General features: G+C 34.1%; 1 protein-coding gene across 4 annotated transcripts in view; it reads right to left on the bottom strand.

Annotated features, from left to right (window-relative positions):
* The window catches only part of HYCC2 (hyccin PI4KA lipid kinase complex subunit 2), an 88,841-nt gene that overhangs the window by 26,828 nt on the left and 47,281 nt on the right, over nucleotides 1-14,732 (bottom strand). For all 4 annotated transcript variants that reach the window (XM_047083838.1, XM_047083836.1, XM_047083839.1 and 1 more), the window contains 3 exons: nucleotides 11,288-11,467; nucleotides 8,292-8,372; nucleotides 6,256-6,371 (listed from right to left, as the gene is read on the bottom strand). In XM_047083838.1, the coding sequence (XP_046939794.1) occupies nucleotides 6,256-6,371; nucleotides 8,292-8,372; nucleotides 11,288-11,467 (377 nt within the window). The remainder of the gene's footprint in view (nucleotides 1-6,255; nucleotides 6,372-8,291; nucleotides 8,373-11,287; nucleotides 11,468-14,732) is intronic.

The following is a 14,732-nucleotide window of genomic DNA, read 5'->3' as shown; positions in this document are numbered from 1 at the left end:
TTATTTTTGAGAGAGACAGAGACAGGATGCAAGTGGGTTAGGGGCAGAGAGAGAGGGAGACACAGAATCTGAAGCAGGCTCCAGGCTCCGAGGTGTCAGCCCAGAACCCGACGTGGGGCTCAAACTCATGAGCTGTGAGATCATGACCTGAGCCGAAGTCGGATGCTCAACCAACTGAGCCACCCAGGCGCCCCACAAGAGATTCTTGGCGACAGAGAACAAACTGAGGGTTGATGGAGGGAGGTGGGTGGGAGATGGGCTAGATGGGTGATGGGTATTAAAAAGGGAACTTGTGATGAGCAGTGTTATATGTAAGTGATGAATCACTGAATTCTACTCCAGAAATCAATATTGCACTGTATGTTAACTAAAATTAAAAAAAAAAAAAAAAAGAGTGAAGGGAGATCCCAAGATAATAAATGTATACCAGGCAGAGAGGGCAACACAGCCCAGATTAAAGTAAGTGAAAGGCTCCAGGAACCCCTTTCACAGGAAAATGAAATTGGGAGAATAATTGATATGAATGAAAATTTAAAAGGAGATTTAGACAACTGATAGAGAATTTATAGGAGCTGAATTATAAAGCAGATAATAAAGAAAAAAAGGACAATTATGAACTCCAAGTAAAACAAAAAGGTCCACAGGAAAGGAAAAGTAATCAATTAATTACAAACCTCAGTCATACAAAGCAAGGAAGCTTAAAATGAACCGTGGTCACTGATAATAATAAATTTGAAAAATGAGTTCCCCACAGTTAAACAGAACTATATCAAGAGGACAGGAGGAAGAGAGAGAAAATGAGTTAAATCTTTATCTTTCATAGAGATAGTTATTAGATAATATCCCAAACTCAAAAATTAAGAAGCAGCAAGTTACTTAAAGAGTAAGTATTAAGAAAATCAGTTAAAAGCAAGATTTCTCAAGCTTTGCACCACTGGCATTTTGGGCTAGATAAGTGTTTGTTGTGGGAGGCTGGCCCAAGCATCACAGGATGGTTGAGCAGCAACATCTACACATCAGATGCCTACAGCAGCCCTCCCTCCTACCTAGCTGTGACAATCAAACAAATATCCAGGTATTACCGTATGTTTGCTGGGAGGCAGAAATGCTCTGGTTGAGAACCACTGGTTAAAAGTTGTTATAATACCTCGGAAAGGAGAAGTGGAAGAGGGGGTAGGGAGGAGCTGGAGACTGTAGTTTTTCTTCATAAACTGTATAGAGTGAATGCATGTTTAAATATGAAAAAAATACGTATCTGCATGTGTATATGTGAGTATTCTTGATATAGTAGACTGTACAAAAACTAAATAACAAAAAACTAAAACCTACAGCAAAAAACAAAGAAAACAGTAGCACAAGTGAGATAACAGATTTCATAACCACTTCAATGGCTACACTTCAAGAGATGGATGCTTGCTTGTGGGAATATAAAATGGTTCACTTACTCTAGAAAACATCATGAGAGTTTCTTAAAAAGTTAAGCATTAAATTATCATATGACCTAACCATCTGCTCTTAGGTATATACCCAAAAGAAATGAAAATGTATGTTCATATAAAAACTTATAAACAAATGTTCATAGCAGTATTATTCAGAAATAGCCCCAAAGTGGAAATAACCCAAATGTCCATCAACTGATGAATGGATAAATAAAATGTATATCAAAATGATGGAAAATTATGCAGTTACACAAAGGAAGGTAGTACTAAATACACAATACCACATAAATGAATCTTAAAAACATGCTACAAAGTCAGACACAAAAGGCCACATATTGCATAATTCCATTTACACTAAATGTCTAGAATAGACAGAAATCTACAGATAGAAAAGTAAGTTTTGTGGTGGCCAGGGACTGGAGGGAAGGAAAGGGGAATTTCTTTTTGGTGTGATAAAAATGTCCTGGAATTATTAATTTATTTCTTTTTAAATATTTTATTATTTATTTTTGAGAGAGAGACAAAGCATGAGCAGGGGAGGGGCAGAGAGAGAGGGAGACACAGAATCCAAAGCAGGCTCCAGGCCCAGGCTCTGAGGTATCAGCACAGAGCCTGACGTGGGGCTCGAACTCACAAACTGTGAGATAATGACCTAAGCCCAAGTCGGATGCCCAACAGACTGAGCCACCCAGGTGCCCCAAAATGTCCTGGAATTAAACAGTGTTAGTAGTTACACAATCTTGTAAATATACTAAAAATCAATGAATTGTACACTTTTAAGGGGGTGAATTTAATGTATATGAAGTATACCTTAATTAAAAATAATGTAAAAATTAATAATTAACTGAAAATGTGCAAGGTGTAAAACAGTGCAGTTTTCTCAATATTAAAAAAACTCTTTCAAATCACTAGGGGAAAAAATATCCAGTTCAATATGAAAAATGGAGACAGAACATGAATAGGCATTTCATAAGTCAGGAAAAATAATTGATGAATATATTAAAAGTGTTTATGCCCAGTCATAATTAAGGGAATGACAAATAAAACAATGTAACATCAATTTTTAATGATCAATTGGCAAAGATTAAAAATTTTTTAAATACCCACTATTGGGGGTCAGTATGAGGAAATAGGCCTTCTCAAACTACTGGTAGGATATTGCTGGTGTAGTTGTTCAGGGGGAGGGTAATTTGGAAATACCTACTCAAAGTGAAAAAGGAGACAATCTTTAGCTTAGCAATTTCATCACTAGGAATTTATCTTACAGATAACTTTGGTGCTCCTATGCACCAAATATATATATATACAAAAAACAAAACAAAACTAGGTTCCCTGCAATATTGTTTACAGTAGCAAAAAAGTAAAACAACCTAAATTTTAGTCAATGTAAGACTGGCTAAAAAACCGACAGGGTATGTACATATGTGTGTGTGTGTGTGTGTGTGTGTGTGTGTGTGTGTGTATGTATATATGTATGTGTATATATATATGTGTGTGTGTATATATATATATGAATGTATATACATATATATATATATAATGAAATACTAAGTAGTCATTAAAAAAGAATATGGAGATCTCTATATGCTGTTATAGAAGTAAGTCTAAGATTTATTCCCCCTTGCCCCCCGCCTTTTTTTAAAGGAGGCTCCAGGCACAGCACGGAGCCCAATTCAGGGCTTGAACTCACGACCCTGAGATCAAGACCTGAGCTGAGATCAAGAGTTGAACACTTAACCGACTTAGCTACCCAGGCACCCCTAAGATTTATTCTTATGGAAAAAAGTTGCAGAACAATATGTATAATGGAGCCCAGTGTGTATGGGCCTGCATGTGTTTAAAGTTGAATATGTGCTTTTGCATGCATTAAAATATTCTGAAAGGACACACAACAAAATGACTAACATTTTAACTACTGAGGGTAGAAATGGAGGGAAGAGGGAAGAGGACACATACTATTCTCTTTGTATTCCCATTTATTCTCATCTATTTATATTCTCTTCTATTTAAAATTTACCACAAGTATATAATGTTATACTTTTAAAAATTAGAGTTAGAAAACAAAAAAGGAACCAGGTAACCAGATGATTTTTATGCAAATCAATCTGCAGACTACACTATGAACCACTCTTTTAATGTAAATTTAATATTGTGAAATTATTTAAGTAAACCAATATAACTAGAAAAAAAAAATTAAGCTGTTACTTTAAGTTGGGATAAAGCCTTCCCCAAGTGTTATACAGCACTCTGCTGGCTAATAAAGGATGATCACTAAAGCTGAATTCCAAAACAATGTGTTAGGATGCAAGGAAAGCCAACGCATTTTCTATCATATATGTAATATTGGAAAGACCCAAAGGAAGAACCAGAATTCCAGACTGAAGCACCAATCAGAGGTAAATGACTGTGGAAATTTGTCTAATTTTACATTCCTTCCATAACTCAAATGTTATAACCAACAAGAGTACTGTTTTACTACAAACATAAAATATTATACAACAAATGACAGTATGACTAACATTCACTATGTGCCAGGCACATGTGGTAAGCATGCCAGGCACTATGCCAAGCATCAGCTCACTTATTCCTCACAACAATCATGTATGTTAATATGAGGTTAAGGATGTGGAAAGCAGTGGGTAGGATAATGCTGGTAAGACTACATACTTCTTCAGAACATGGTGGTATAACTATACTTCTTTCTTCCCCACATCACTTCAACTTTTCTTTTTTCTACCTAAAGCATTGGTCTAAGAGCAGGGCTGCAAGTGCAGGTGCCAGAAGCAGAGGATTTCTAAGCAAGAAACTATAACTGTATCTTCAAAATTCCCAAGAGCCTGATGGGGTGGGTTGTGCCATCATCTCATCTGGCAAAACTGGGCTGACACTGAGTACAGATGTATCACCTAGTGTCAAGAGCCCACTAGGTCTGTACCTAGGTAAATCTACCTATAGGGATGGGAGTGGACTGAGGGGAGGCACATGCTAGGCTAATATTGCTGCCAGCAATCTGGACCAGCACAGTGGCCAAACTTAACATCCCTTCTAAAGTAGAAAAGTTTGGGTACAAATGGAGACAGGTCAGAGTGTTTAGTTGAGATAAAGGAATTAATAAATGGATTATGCAATGAGAGAAATTCAATATTACACTGCCACCATGAGAGGTTAAAAGCAAGAGACGACACTGTCTCTTGGTACATCAGATTCTTGAAAGAGTGAAACCATATGTTGGTGAGACCACTCCTGATTTTAGAACCTGATAAAGTCAAACAGAAGCCTGCAAATCTAAGTGGCATTGTTCTGGGAGACATCTTGGTAATATATGAGGATGAACTGCAGTAATAGTTAACTAAGACTCTAGTAATATGCCAGTATCTCTGCCTCTTATTTTTCAGGTCACACCTACTGTCATTCTGTGATATGGTGTAACACTGGCATGGTTGGTAAGGTTATAATACTAATATTGATGTATTGGTAAATTGAGTTAAAGCCTCTATAGGATGAATGTGAATAAAAAATGACTGGCCTGAGGGAAAAACTGGACTTAGCTAATCATCAACTAATTTCTATGATCAATATTTCTGCTCAAGTTTATCATAAGGTACAAATAGCAGCAGATGGAGTAGAGCAGGATAGAAAATATTCAAACTGGTACAAAAATATGAGTATGTATGTAGTGGCTTTACAGAATAAATCAGTTGTTTCTTCAAATCTATCCCTAATTTACACTGGCTCCTCAAATGTTGGGCTTATTCATAATGATCACATTGCTATCTGTGTCTGTCATATAAATGTGTCTGTCATATTTATGCCCAGATAAACATGATTGTTTTTGTTTAAAAGACTTGGCCGATGGCCAAGGCATAGTCTGTATAGTAAAGAATTTGGCCTTGCCCAAAGAAGTCTAGCCTCCCCGCTAGGAAGCAACCTATGTCATACCTGACAGGAGTGTTTTTGTTTAAGGTGGGGACTGGCCACACTAGAAACAACCACCACCATGTGATTTAGGGTGGGGCTTTGGGTCACAAGCCTCAACCAACCTTGAGGCGGAGATCAACCATGTGAGCAAATAAATCTAATGAGTCATATCTACAATAATGGAGCCCAGTGAAAAGTCTGGACATTGAACTTGACTCTATCCTGTCACACACTGATGCTGGGAGAGGAGGAATGCATCCTTTTTTTTTTAGGAGGAAGCATCTTGACTCCATGGATGAAGACAATAGAAACTTTGCATTTGGAACCCTCCTGATTCTATTTTATGCATCTTTCCCTTTGGCTGATTTTCATCTGTTTCCTTTTCTTGTAATAAACCTTAACTGTGAATAAAACAGCTCTCATTCAGTGAGCTCTGAGTCCTTCTAGTGAGTTATCAAACCTAAGAGAGGTTATGGGAACCCTCCCAAACTTGCAATTAGTGTCAGAAGTAAGGGAAGTCTTGGGGACTATGCATTCAGTTTGCCTAACTTCAGGAAGGTAGGTACTCTATTAACCCATTCTGCATTGAAGAAAGCAAGGTATAGAGAATAAATAAACTGCGTTGAGAGGAAGACCTTTTAACATATAGTGCTAGAACACAAACCTTGGTTTGGCTGACTTTATGCCCACACTTTTAGTTTTTATTTTGCTTTACACAAGATGACTACACACAGTACCATGCATTAGACGGATAGGTATTTCACTACTATAATGTATTTCACTAGTATGACATTTTAAACCTTTTGCTTCTTCTCTCACCAAACTTGAACCAAAGTAATTAGAGTTAACTATTAAGCATAAATTAATAATTATTACTATCTACAGTTTTGACCATTACCGGTTTTGTGCAGTGAATGTTTCCCTCTGAGGATGAAGATCACTATAAACAACCCTGATGAGATCATGCTGACACAATGCCCCTTCTGTCAAAGCCATGGATCCAATTGTTGAGGGCTACAAAAATAAGGTAAAGTATGAGACTGTGTCTTTAAAATGAAGTAAAAATCTGTATCATACAAGGACATTTAGCTTTGTTTTAGCAGAAGGCAGTTTAAGACCATTTCTCTTATTTAAAACATTTTGCATTTTTCAATTACATATATTCTACAGCTCTTTTTGGAAATTATATATAATACATAAAACTAAAAATATACTGCTTTGTTTTTGGAAGATTATGGAATGAATCTATATTTAGAACACAGAATAAGAAAAGTTGCCAGAGGGGTGCCTGGAGCTCAGTCAGTTAAGTGTCTGACTCTGCTCATGCTCGCCCCCTCGCTCTCTCTCTCTCTCTCTCTCAAAAGAAAAAAAAAAAGTTGCTGGAAAGACTAAAGGTTATAAAAACATCAATTTTATTTTTAAAATTAAAATTTTTTTTTTCAGATTCATCAATTTTAACTTATTTGTATTCCAGAACATGAAACAGGCTTGAGACTTCACCGTACATTTAAATTCTGCAGTTTGTCTGATTTCAGGTAGGTAGATACTTTCACTAATCCCATTCTACAATGAAGAAAACAAGGTGCATGGGTTAAATAGGTGATGGGGATGAAGGAGTACACTTGTCATGATGAGCACTAGATGAAGTAAGGGAATTGTTGAAATCACTATAGTGTATACCTGAAACTAATATAACACTGTATGTTAACTGGAATTAAAATAAAAACTTAAAGCAAGGTACAGAGAGTTATAAACAGTATTTAAGACTATAATCAAATGTCTCTTTACTAGTGACACGATTGATTAGATGTTCCTAAAGTTAGAAGCATCCATTCATAAATGTTTCACTATCCTCTGTTTTAGTTCGTAACATGATACACAGAACTTAATTAAAATCTAATTAAGATTATATTCTCAGAAATATTTTATGCTAAAACAAGTCTTGGCTAAATAGGAGGCATTCTATTTCCAATACACAATGAAGTCCCACGGGAATTAATTAAGAAAATAAATAGCAGCATGGAGTTGTGAAGCAAGAGGATACTGTTTACTGATAAGAAAATGGAATATAATTTTTGGACTACTGGTAAAGTTTCTTTAAGTGCTTTCCTTATAACTTTATACACCAAAGGCCACTATAGACCTGAAGCTTGATTCATAGAATATATCCTTAAATAAAGCAGGCAGAAGGATTTCAGCTTAACAGCAGCCTTCTACCTATTATGATTATCAGGGTTCTCACATTGTTCAAATAAATATAAGCAAAACTCAAAAGTGTGCTGTTAATGAATAGACACAGTGCATCAGTTATAGACTCCTTTAAATGGAAATAATTGGTATTAATATCCTTTTAAGTAGACAGTTTCCTAAAAAATAATAAAAAAATCAATCTAACACAGATTTCTAATGAATATGGAAGACTTCAAAAAATTAAAGAATATTTTTAAAAATTCATAAAAGACTAATAAAAAAGTGAAAATGATAGTGGTATAAGAATGAAAAAGAAATAAATAAGAACTAGAGGAAATTTTCCATTAATTACTTTCTGCCTCTCTTCATAACAGCATAGCTTTACATCACTAACAGGCACCTACTGTTAAGAAGTAAATCAATAAAGATGTGTTAGTGTTTATCTCTGGTGAAAAATTGACTTTGATCTCTTATTCAATATAATTTTTTATAAAAATTTTTTTCATGTTTATTTTGAGAGGAAGAGAAAGAGAAAGCGTGAGCGGGAGAGGGGCAGAGAGAAGAGAGAGAATCCCCAGCAGGCTCTGTGCAGTGCAGAGCCTGACGAGGGGCTCTATCTCACAGACCATGAGATCACGATCTGAGCGAAAATCAAGAGTTGGACACTTAACTGACTGAGCCATCCAGGCACCCCATCTTACTCAGAGTAATTTTAAATAATTCTACCTTTCCAATTTTACTTACCTCATGGTATATTGAAGGCTTGGATAAGGAAGGGATAGTAAAAGACAGAACTTTATTGTTTCCATCTTTATCAGCAATTTCCTACAGTTAAAAAATACATACAAAGATAAATAATCACAGGGCTATAAGAAAAAAATTCTTAATTTACCAATGTATCATTGACAACTGAGGAAGAGTTTTAGAAATAGCAATATACAAAAAATATTACTATCCTAGTGTATCTTTTCTAACCTATTAGCAAATTACACAGTTTAGTAGTTGAGTTACCCTCTGAGAGATATGCAGCACAATACTATAACTAAATCAAATGCAATGTGACAGCAAAGACATAAAGCAGGCACACAAATCATCTTTCATGTTAAATTTACAGATAGGACAGGGAGATTATAAGCAATTAGATCTGAGTCAAACAGATTATATGTTTTAGCCAAGAAATACACTTATTAAATTAGAAAAAACACATTATTCTAACACAGAATGAATCCTGACTAAAAAAAACTGTTACAATTATTCAGCAAAAGACTAATGACCCAATTTAAGCTACATATTAACATAATGAATATTAGTCCAAGTGATTAAAAATAGATTCATATTTAGGTAATTTTTACTGAATTGCAAGAAAATTGTTTTCTTTTAAAAGCACTTTATCTTTCAATGAAAAGGACAATGGTGTCCTTCATTTCTAGTCTCTGGTACCTCTGGTGGTCTACAGGTATCAATAAAAATCTGCCTATAGCCACTAGCATATAGAGGGGTGAAATGCTCCTCCATTATCACTCCTTTCCTCTACTGCCTCATTTGGTCTATGTTTCTTTTACATATCAATTAATTTTAATTTATTTTACATATTAATCCACATTAATATATTCATAATTAGCATAAAATCCAGAGAGAGAAGGCTGCCCCCTTAGTAGACCTAGAAGAAAGGTCAGAGACAGACTGAGAGTTACACAGCACAAATGGAAGATACAACAACAATAACTATCATCAACAAAACAAAAACCCAAAAGAACTTCTCTGTAGGGCTCATTTCTGTTTAATATGTCACAGGAGAGTACCAATTATATGTGAACATTGGCCTTACCTCTAATTTTGGCAGGAAAATGGGTTTAAAAATTCCTTGGAGAGATCATTTAACTATTTTGTAGTCAAACTAGTTATTACCACATTCAGGCCAGTATGCCTCAGAGAAAGTCTACGGTAAGACGGATGGACCTAATTTAAGTTAGGCAATACGACTTTAATTTTTATTCCTAAATTTCAAATTAAGCCAAATAACTTTTATTTATATTTGTGTGTTCTTGAAGAAGGATGTTCTACAGTTTGTTTAAGCTGAGGGCAATATAAAACTCCCTCTGAGGCTATGTGAAACAAGACAGAAGTTCTCGAGAGGGAAAGTGAAAAAAAGAAAATAAATATATAAAAGAAACCCTAGGTGGTAAGAAAAATTGAGAGCCACAGAGAAGGAAGAACACAGACAGTAAATGAATTAGAAGACAGAAGCCTGGGTTACATTCTGATATATAACTGACCATTTACTTTGTAAGTACACTATTTTTAAGATGCTAAAAGATATTTAAACCATAGCACCAATAAGCACTGTTAAGAACTTGTCAGCATCCTGCTTAAAAATACTTTGCTTCATTTGTCCCACTACTGGATTTTATTACGTTAAAAAAATGAGTAAAAAGACAGCTTAATTTTCAACATAATTGAAAACACCAAATTCAATTATTAAATCAACATACATCTACTAAGTGCCTGTGCTAAGTACTAGAGGAGAGAGTAATATATGAAACAAATTTCCTGCTTTAAAAGAAAAAACAATCAGGCAAGTTGGCAAATTAGAGAATTTTATACCTAGACCAGCTTTTCATGTAAAAAAACCTCTCCCTTAATACTACTTGATACTGCTACTACTATTAATGACATTTATTAAACACCTCAGGTAGTATGTGGATTCTCCTAATTGTTTTTTTGTTTTTAAGATTTTATTTTTAAGCAATCTCTAAACCCAATGTGGGGCTCAAACCCACAACCCCAAGATCAAGAGTTGTATGCTGTACCAACTGAAACAGCCAGGCACGCCTCTCCTAATTGTTTTTAATCCTGTTAATGTTTTATTTCTGTTTTACAGATGAAGCAACTGAAGTCAAGATATTAAGTAACCTGACCAAATTTAAAACAGCAAACAAATGGCATGGCCTAGTTTTAAATAAAATACAAATGATTTCAAAGGCCATACTCCTTTCTTCAGATATACATTCCAGGGATAGAAATGTTTTCTAATGATCTTTTAAGGGATAAAACTTTGAGGGTTGAACATTGGTATAGAAAAATATTTATTTACAGTGAAACTCAATGTTTTGTGAGGTACTTTACCCTTGCTGGGATGACCACTGGGTGTTATATGTAAGTGATGAATCACTAAAGTCTACTCCTGATATCATTATTACACTATATATTAACTAACTTGGATTTAAATTTGAAAAATTAATATGGAAAAAAAATTTTATTATGTGGAGTGCTTGTTTACAATGAATACTAAATACAAAGGATATCTTCAAAGAGCAAGAATTTCAATACCAAAGTCCTAACTGGACACTGTGGGAAAAAAAAACCCAGAATAATGTTTAAGATACTTAAGAATTTCTTAGAAGAATTTCAAACAATACAGTGTCAAGTATATAATATTTTATCAAATGATTATTCAAAATAAATTTCAAAAATTTTAAATGGAGCACATTCATAAACATTGGTCAAATAAAGTAATTTAAAGATAAGTCACAAAATATTAACAATGCTATCAATTATAATATTTTCACCTATTTTATAAAATGCATTATTGGCAATTATTTATGAAGCCTCTCATAAATTCAAATAAATTACTCAGTAGACCTTTCAATTTATTTTTTTAATAAATATTCTTTAAGTATTACTTCAGAAGATTTTTACAAAATACTGAAAGTTTCCCAAACTATCTTTTTTCAACTTACCAAATTGTAAATTCCTAACAGAAGTGCTTCAATGCAGCCATTACTCTGTCTGTCTCGGCTAACTGTAAGCCGTAAATAAACCCACATCAATTCCGGCAAGAACTGCAGTGTGAACCTCTTAAGTCGAACTTCAGAGCTACGATAGAGCTCAAACAGCTGGTGGCAGACAGGCTCCAGAAGCTAAAAGGAAAATAAAGTACATTAGCTATTTCTATTCATTTGCTGTAACTGTGTTTTTTTTAAAGCACATATACTTGTGTAATATTTAAAAAATAAATTTTCAGTATTAATTTTTGCATATTTTGAATCAATGTGTCCCAAACCTTAATCTCTACTTATGCACAGAGACTATATATTAAACTGACCAATTTACTAACTTTAAGTATTTTGTGCCCATATAATATCAACTTATTTTTCAATACACTAATCTGTTAACTTTGTTAGATAATTATTTAACCAATGTACTACATTTATATTGTTTCCTTTTCTATTATTATCAGCCCTTACTATCCTCCACTTTAAAAAGTTTCTACTGAAAGAAAATAACTTCAAATGCTCTTGTTGGAAATAAACTTTAAATCTCAACTTAGATTATGATTTAAATAAAATTATATACTACTCAGTAGACAAAGGGATTTTGCAATATATAATAATTGGATATCAAAATGTTAGCTAATATTTTACATACATACAAGTAAAACAAATGAATTACTTTTATGTTTTAAGACTGACTTAAATTCTACTAATTATATTTAAAGATTTTGAAAATATAGGAACAGCTTTTTTAGTGTTAAATTTTTCATACGATATCACACAATAGGACTTATGAAGATCTTTATCACCTTGAAAACTAAAGAAAATGAGCAGGTTAAATAAACCTCTCCCTTTTTCCTAATCACGTACTGCCAATCTAAAACGGTTTTGTTCAAATAACTATAGACCACACAAAACTGGGTATGATTTTAAAATGCAAATAACACATTGACAAGAAACTATAAAAAATGTCTAAATTAAAATTTAATACTAGCTTTAAAATGAATCATTCAGTATTTATATGCTACCTTCTTTTCTGAATGATTAAATAATGCATATACATTTGGAAATCTGTTTGAATGAAGTTATATAGGTCTGTAATAACCTAACCGTCTAGAATAAGTCACTACTTTCAGGATTGCAAATCAAAAATCAACAAACCCAATGTTAACTGTACAGTTAATATATTTAGATGAGCTAAGCTTAGCTCTTAGGGAATGACTTTAAAGCTAAAAAAGTTCACACACATGTACACCCTCGTATCTAGTAACTACTAGGCCCATTATGTGAAATCACTGTCATAATATTTACAATCTTCAAAAAATTTCAATTCTCCCCTTAAACAGAAGTCTAGACTAGTCAGACAATTTGCTCAAAGTCACAGAAGTTAGTGGTGGAGGAAGACACTTAAAATTCAGGTCTTCGAACACCAAGTTGATGCTTCCACTATCCCACATTTCTTATACTAGAATGAAGGTTGAGAGTAGGAGGTGAGGATTATTTAACTACAAATAGTATATTCTGTGTAATGTCAATAATGAAGTAATAAATTTCTGAAAATAGTCAACTGCTGGTATCTTTTTAAAGTACTGACAAAAAAGCTCTTTTGGGGAATTAAAGATTGCTGCTCTCATAAGTGTATTTATTAAAAATATATATCTGTTTTAAATCTGTTTTCCTCTTTAGTCAAAGACTCCAGAATTGCTGTCTCTCAATTTTATTTGCCATGGTACAATTATGATTCGTTTCTGTTATAAAGACCTTAACTTCCCTTCCTCAGTAGCAAGAACCACAATGGCATGAAAGAGACTACATTTTAACTAAGCATAGCAAAGAAATACAGAGTTGTCAAAATTTTTACTCTGCTTTTTTTAAAAATGGGGAGGAGGAGGAGTTTGGTCAGAAATCAATGATGAAGGAATGAGGAGGGATAACTGCAGGAGCAATCTTTGAGGTGGCCAGAGAATGTGATCCAGGCCTAAGTACAAGAGACACTTTGATACCACCTGAGACACTTCATCTACTGAACAGCAGAAAAGGCAAAAGAATGCAGGTGGAAAAGCTGGTAGAGTGGTAGATAGGAAGGGGAAAATATGAGAGTTCCCAATTATCTTCTTTTTTAAGGACACAGAAAGCAAGCTGGAGATGAGGAAAAGGAGGGCAAGAGTATGAGGAAAGAGAAGGTGTAAAATGCAGTGGGACAGTGTACCAAGAAAGTAAAGCAAGAATGCAAGGCAGTATTATGTGACCTTGAGCCTTTTAGTCCTGCATTTAAAGTGGAGAAAGTCAACAAAACTGTGTTCTGCAAGTATGTTCTGCTGCTCAGGTACAGGCCTGAAGAAGATGGATGGCTGGATTTTTTCCAGTGTTGAGATTTTCCCCCAAAGAAAAAGAACTAATGAATGGAATGAGAAGCAAAGGAGCTAAGAATGTTTGCAAGGAAATGACCTATGAAAATTTAGCTGGGTAAAGAGAGAAGTGAGCCATGTGAAGGAAGAAGGAAAGGGAATCAAATCATGAAAAAGTGATAGGGTTAACATAACGATTAGATGGAGGTCTTCCTGAAGGGGAAGAACTGCAAGAGTGACTACAGGATCTGGAACAAAGGAAATGAGGAAAATTAAGCAATATGTTTGGTGTAGAAACCTCTAGAACAAAGGAAATGAGAAATAAAGCAATATGTTTGGTGTAGAGATTAAAATTTCAGCTGCAGTACAGGTTGGCCATGATATGTAATACTAAACTAGGAAATACACTTTCTTAAGAACTTTTAAGGTCTTTAAAGCAAAACTGTAAGATCACCATAAGCTTCAATTAATATTATATGTGGCATGTGACGATTTTCTGAAATAATTTCCCGTTAACTAAGTAAAACAGTTATGTTTCAGAATACAATAAAATCAGGACTAAAAGGGGCCTCCTTCTATAACTGAAATCCAGAATTAGTTTGAGATCCTATGGAGCTCTACATTCTGCTTTTCTGAAATATGACCACATGGTTAGAACCTTACAACCTGACAGGAGAAAAGATGGAAAGACAGCTCTGCTCTGGCAACTGGTTGATTATAATGATTATTGTTGAGCTTTTATCTCTCAAGCTGTAATTTCCCAATTCTACCTATGATAAGGTCTCATACATTATTATGAAGTATTACAATATAAAGTAATGTGAATAGCTTTTTTTAATGTCAGAGCTTCTAAAGTATAAAAAAGGAAACCAATCCTTTTTATATACTTGTGAGTGTTAATGAAAATGATAGCATTTTAGAATCTCATTTTGTGTTTCACTATTCTTCTAATCAATATTTACTAAGTGTTCATTATGTACATGATAATATACTAGATTCTAGGGAAGTAACAAATACAGACTATATGACCACTGCTCATGAAGAGCTTACAATGTAAAGAGAAA

Source organism: Lynx rufus, unplaced genomic scaffold (genome assembly GCF_022079265.1).
Source record: "Lynx rufus isolate CCGP_SWC_20201006 ecotype Redwood Valley unplaced genomic scaffold, mLynRuf1.p SCAF_2, whole genome shotgun sequence".
NCBI lineage: Eukaryota > Metazoa > Chordata > Mammalia > Carnivora > Felidae > Lynx > Lynx rufus.
The sequence above is the reverse complement of the archived record's forward strand: the minus strand, read 5'-3'. Positions and strand labels throughout refer to the sequence as shown.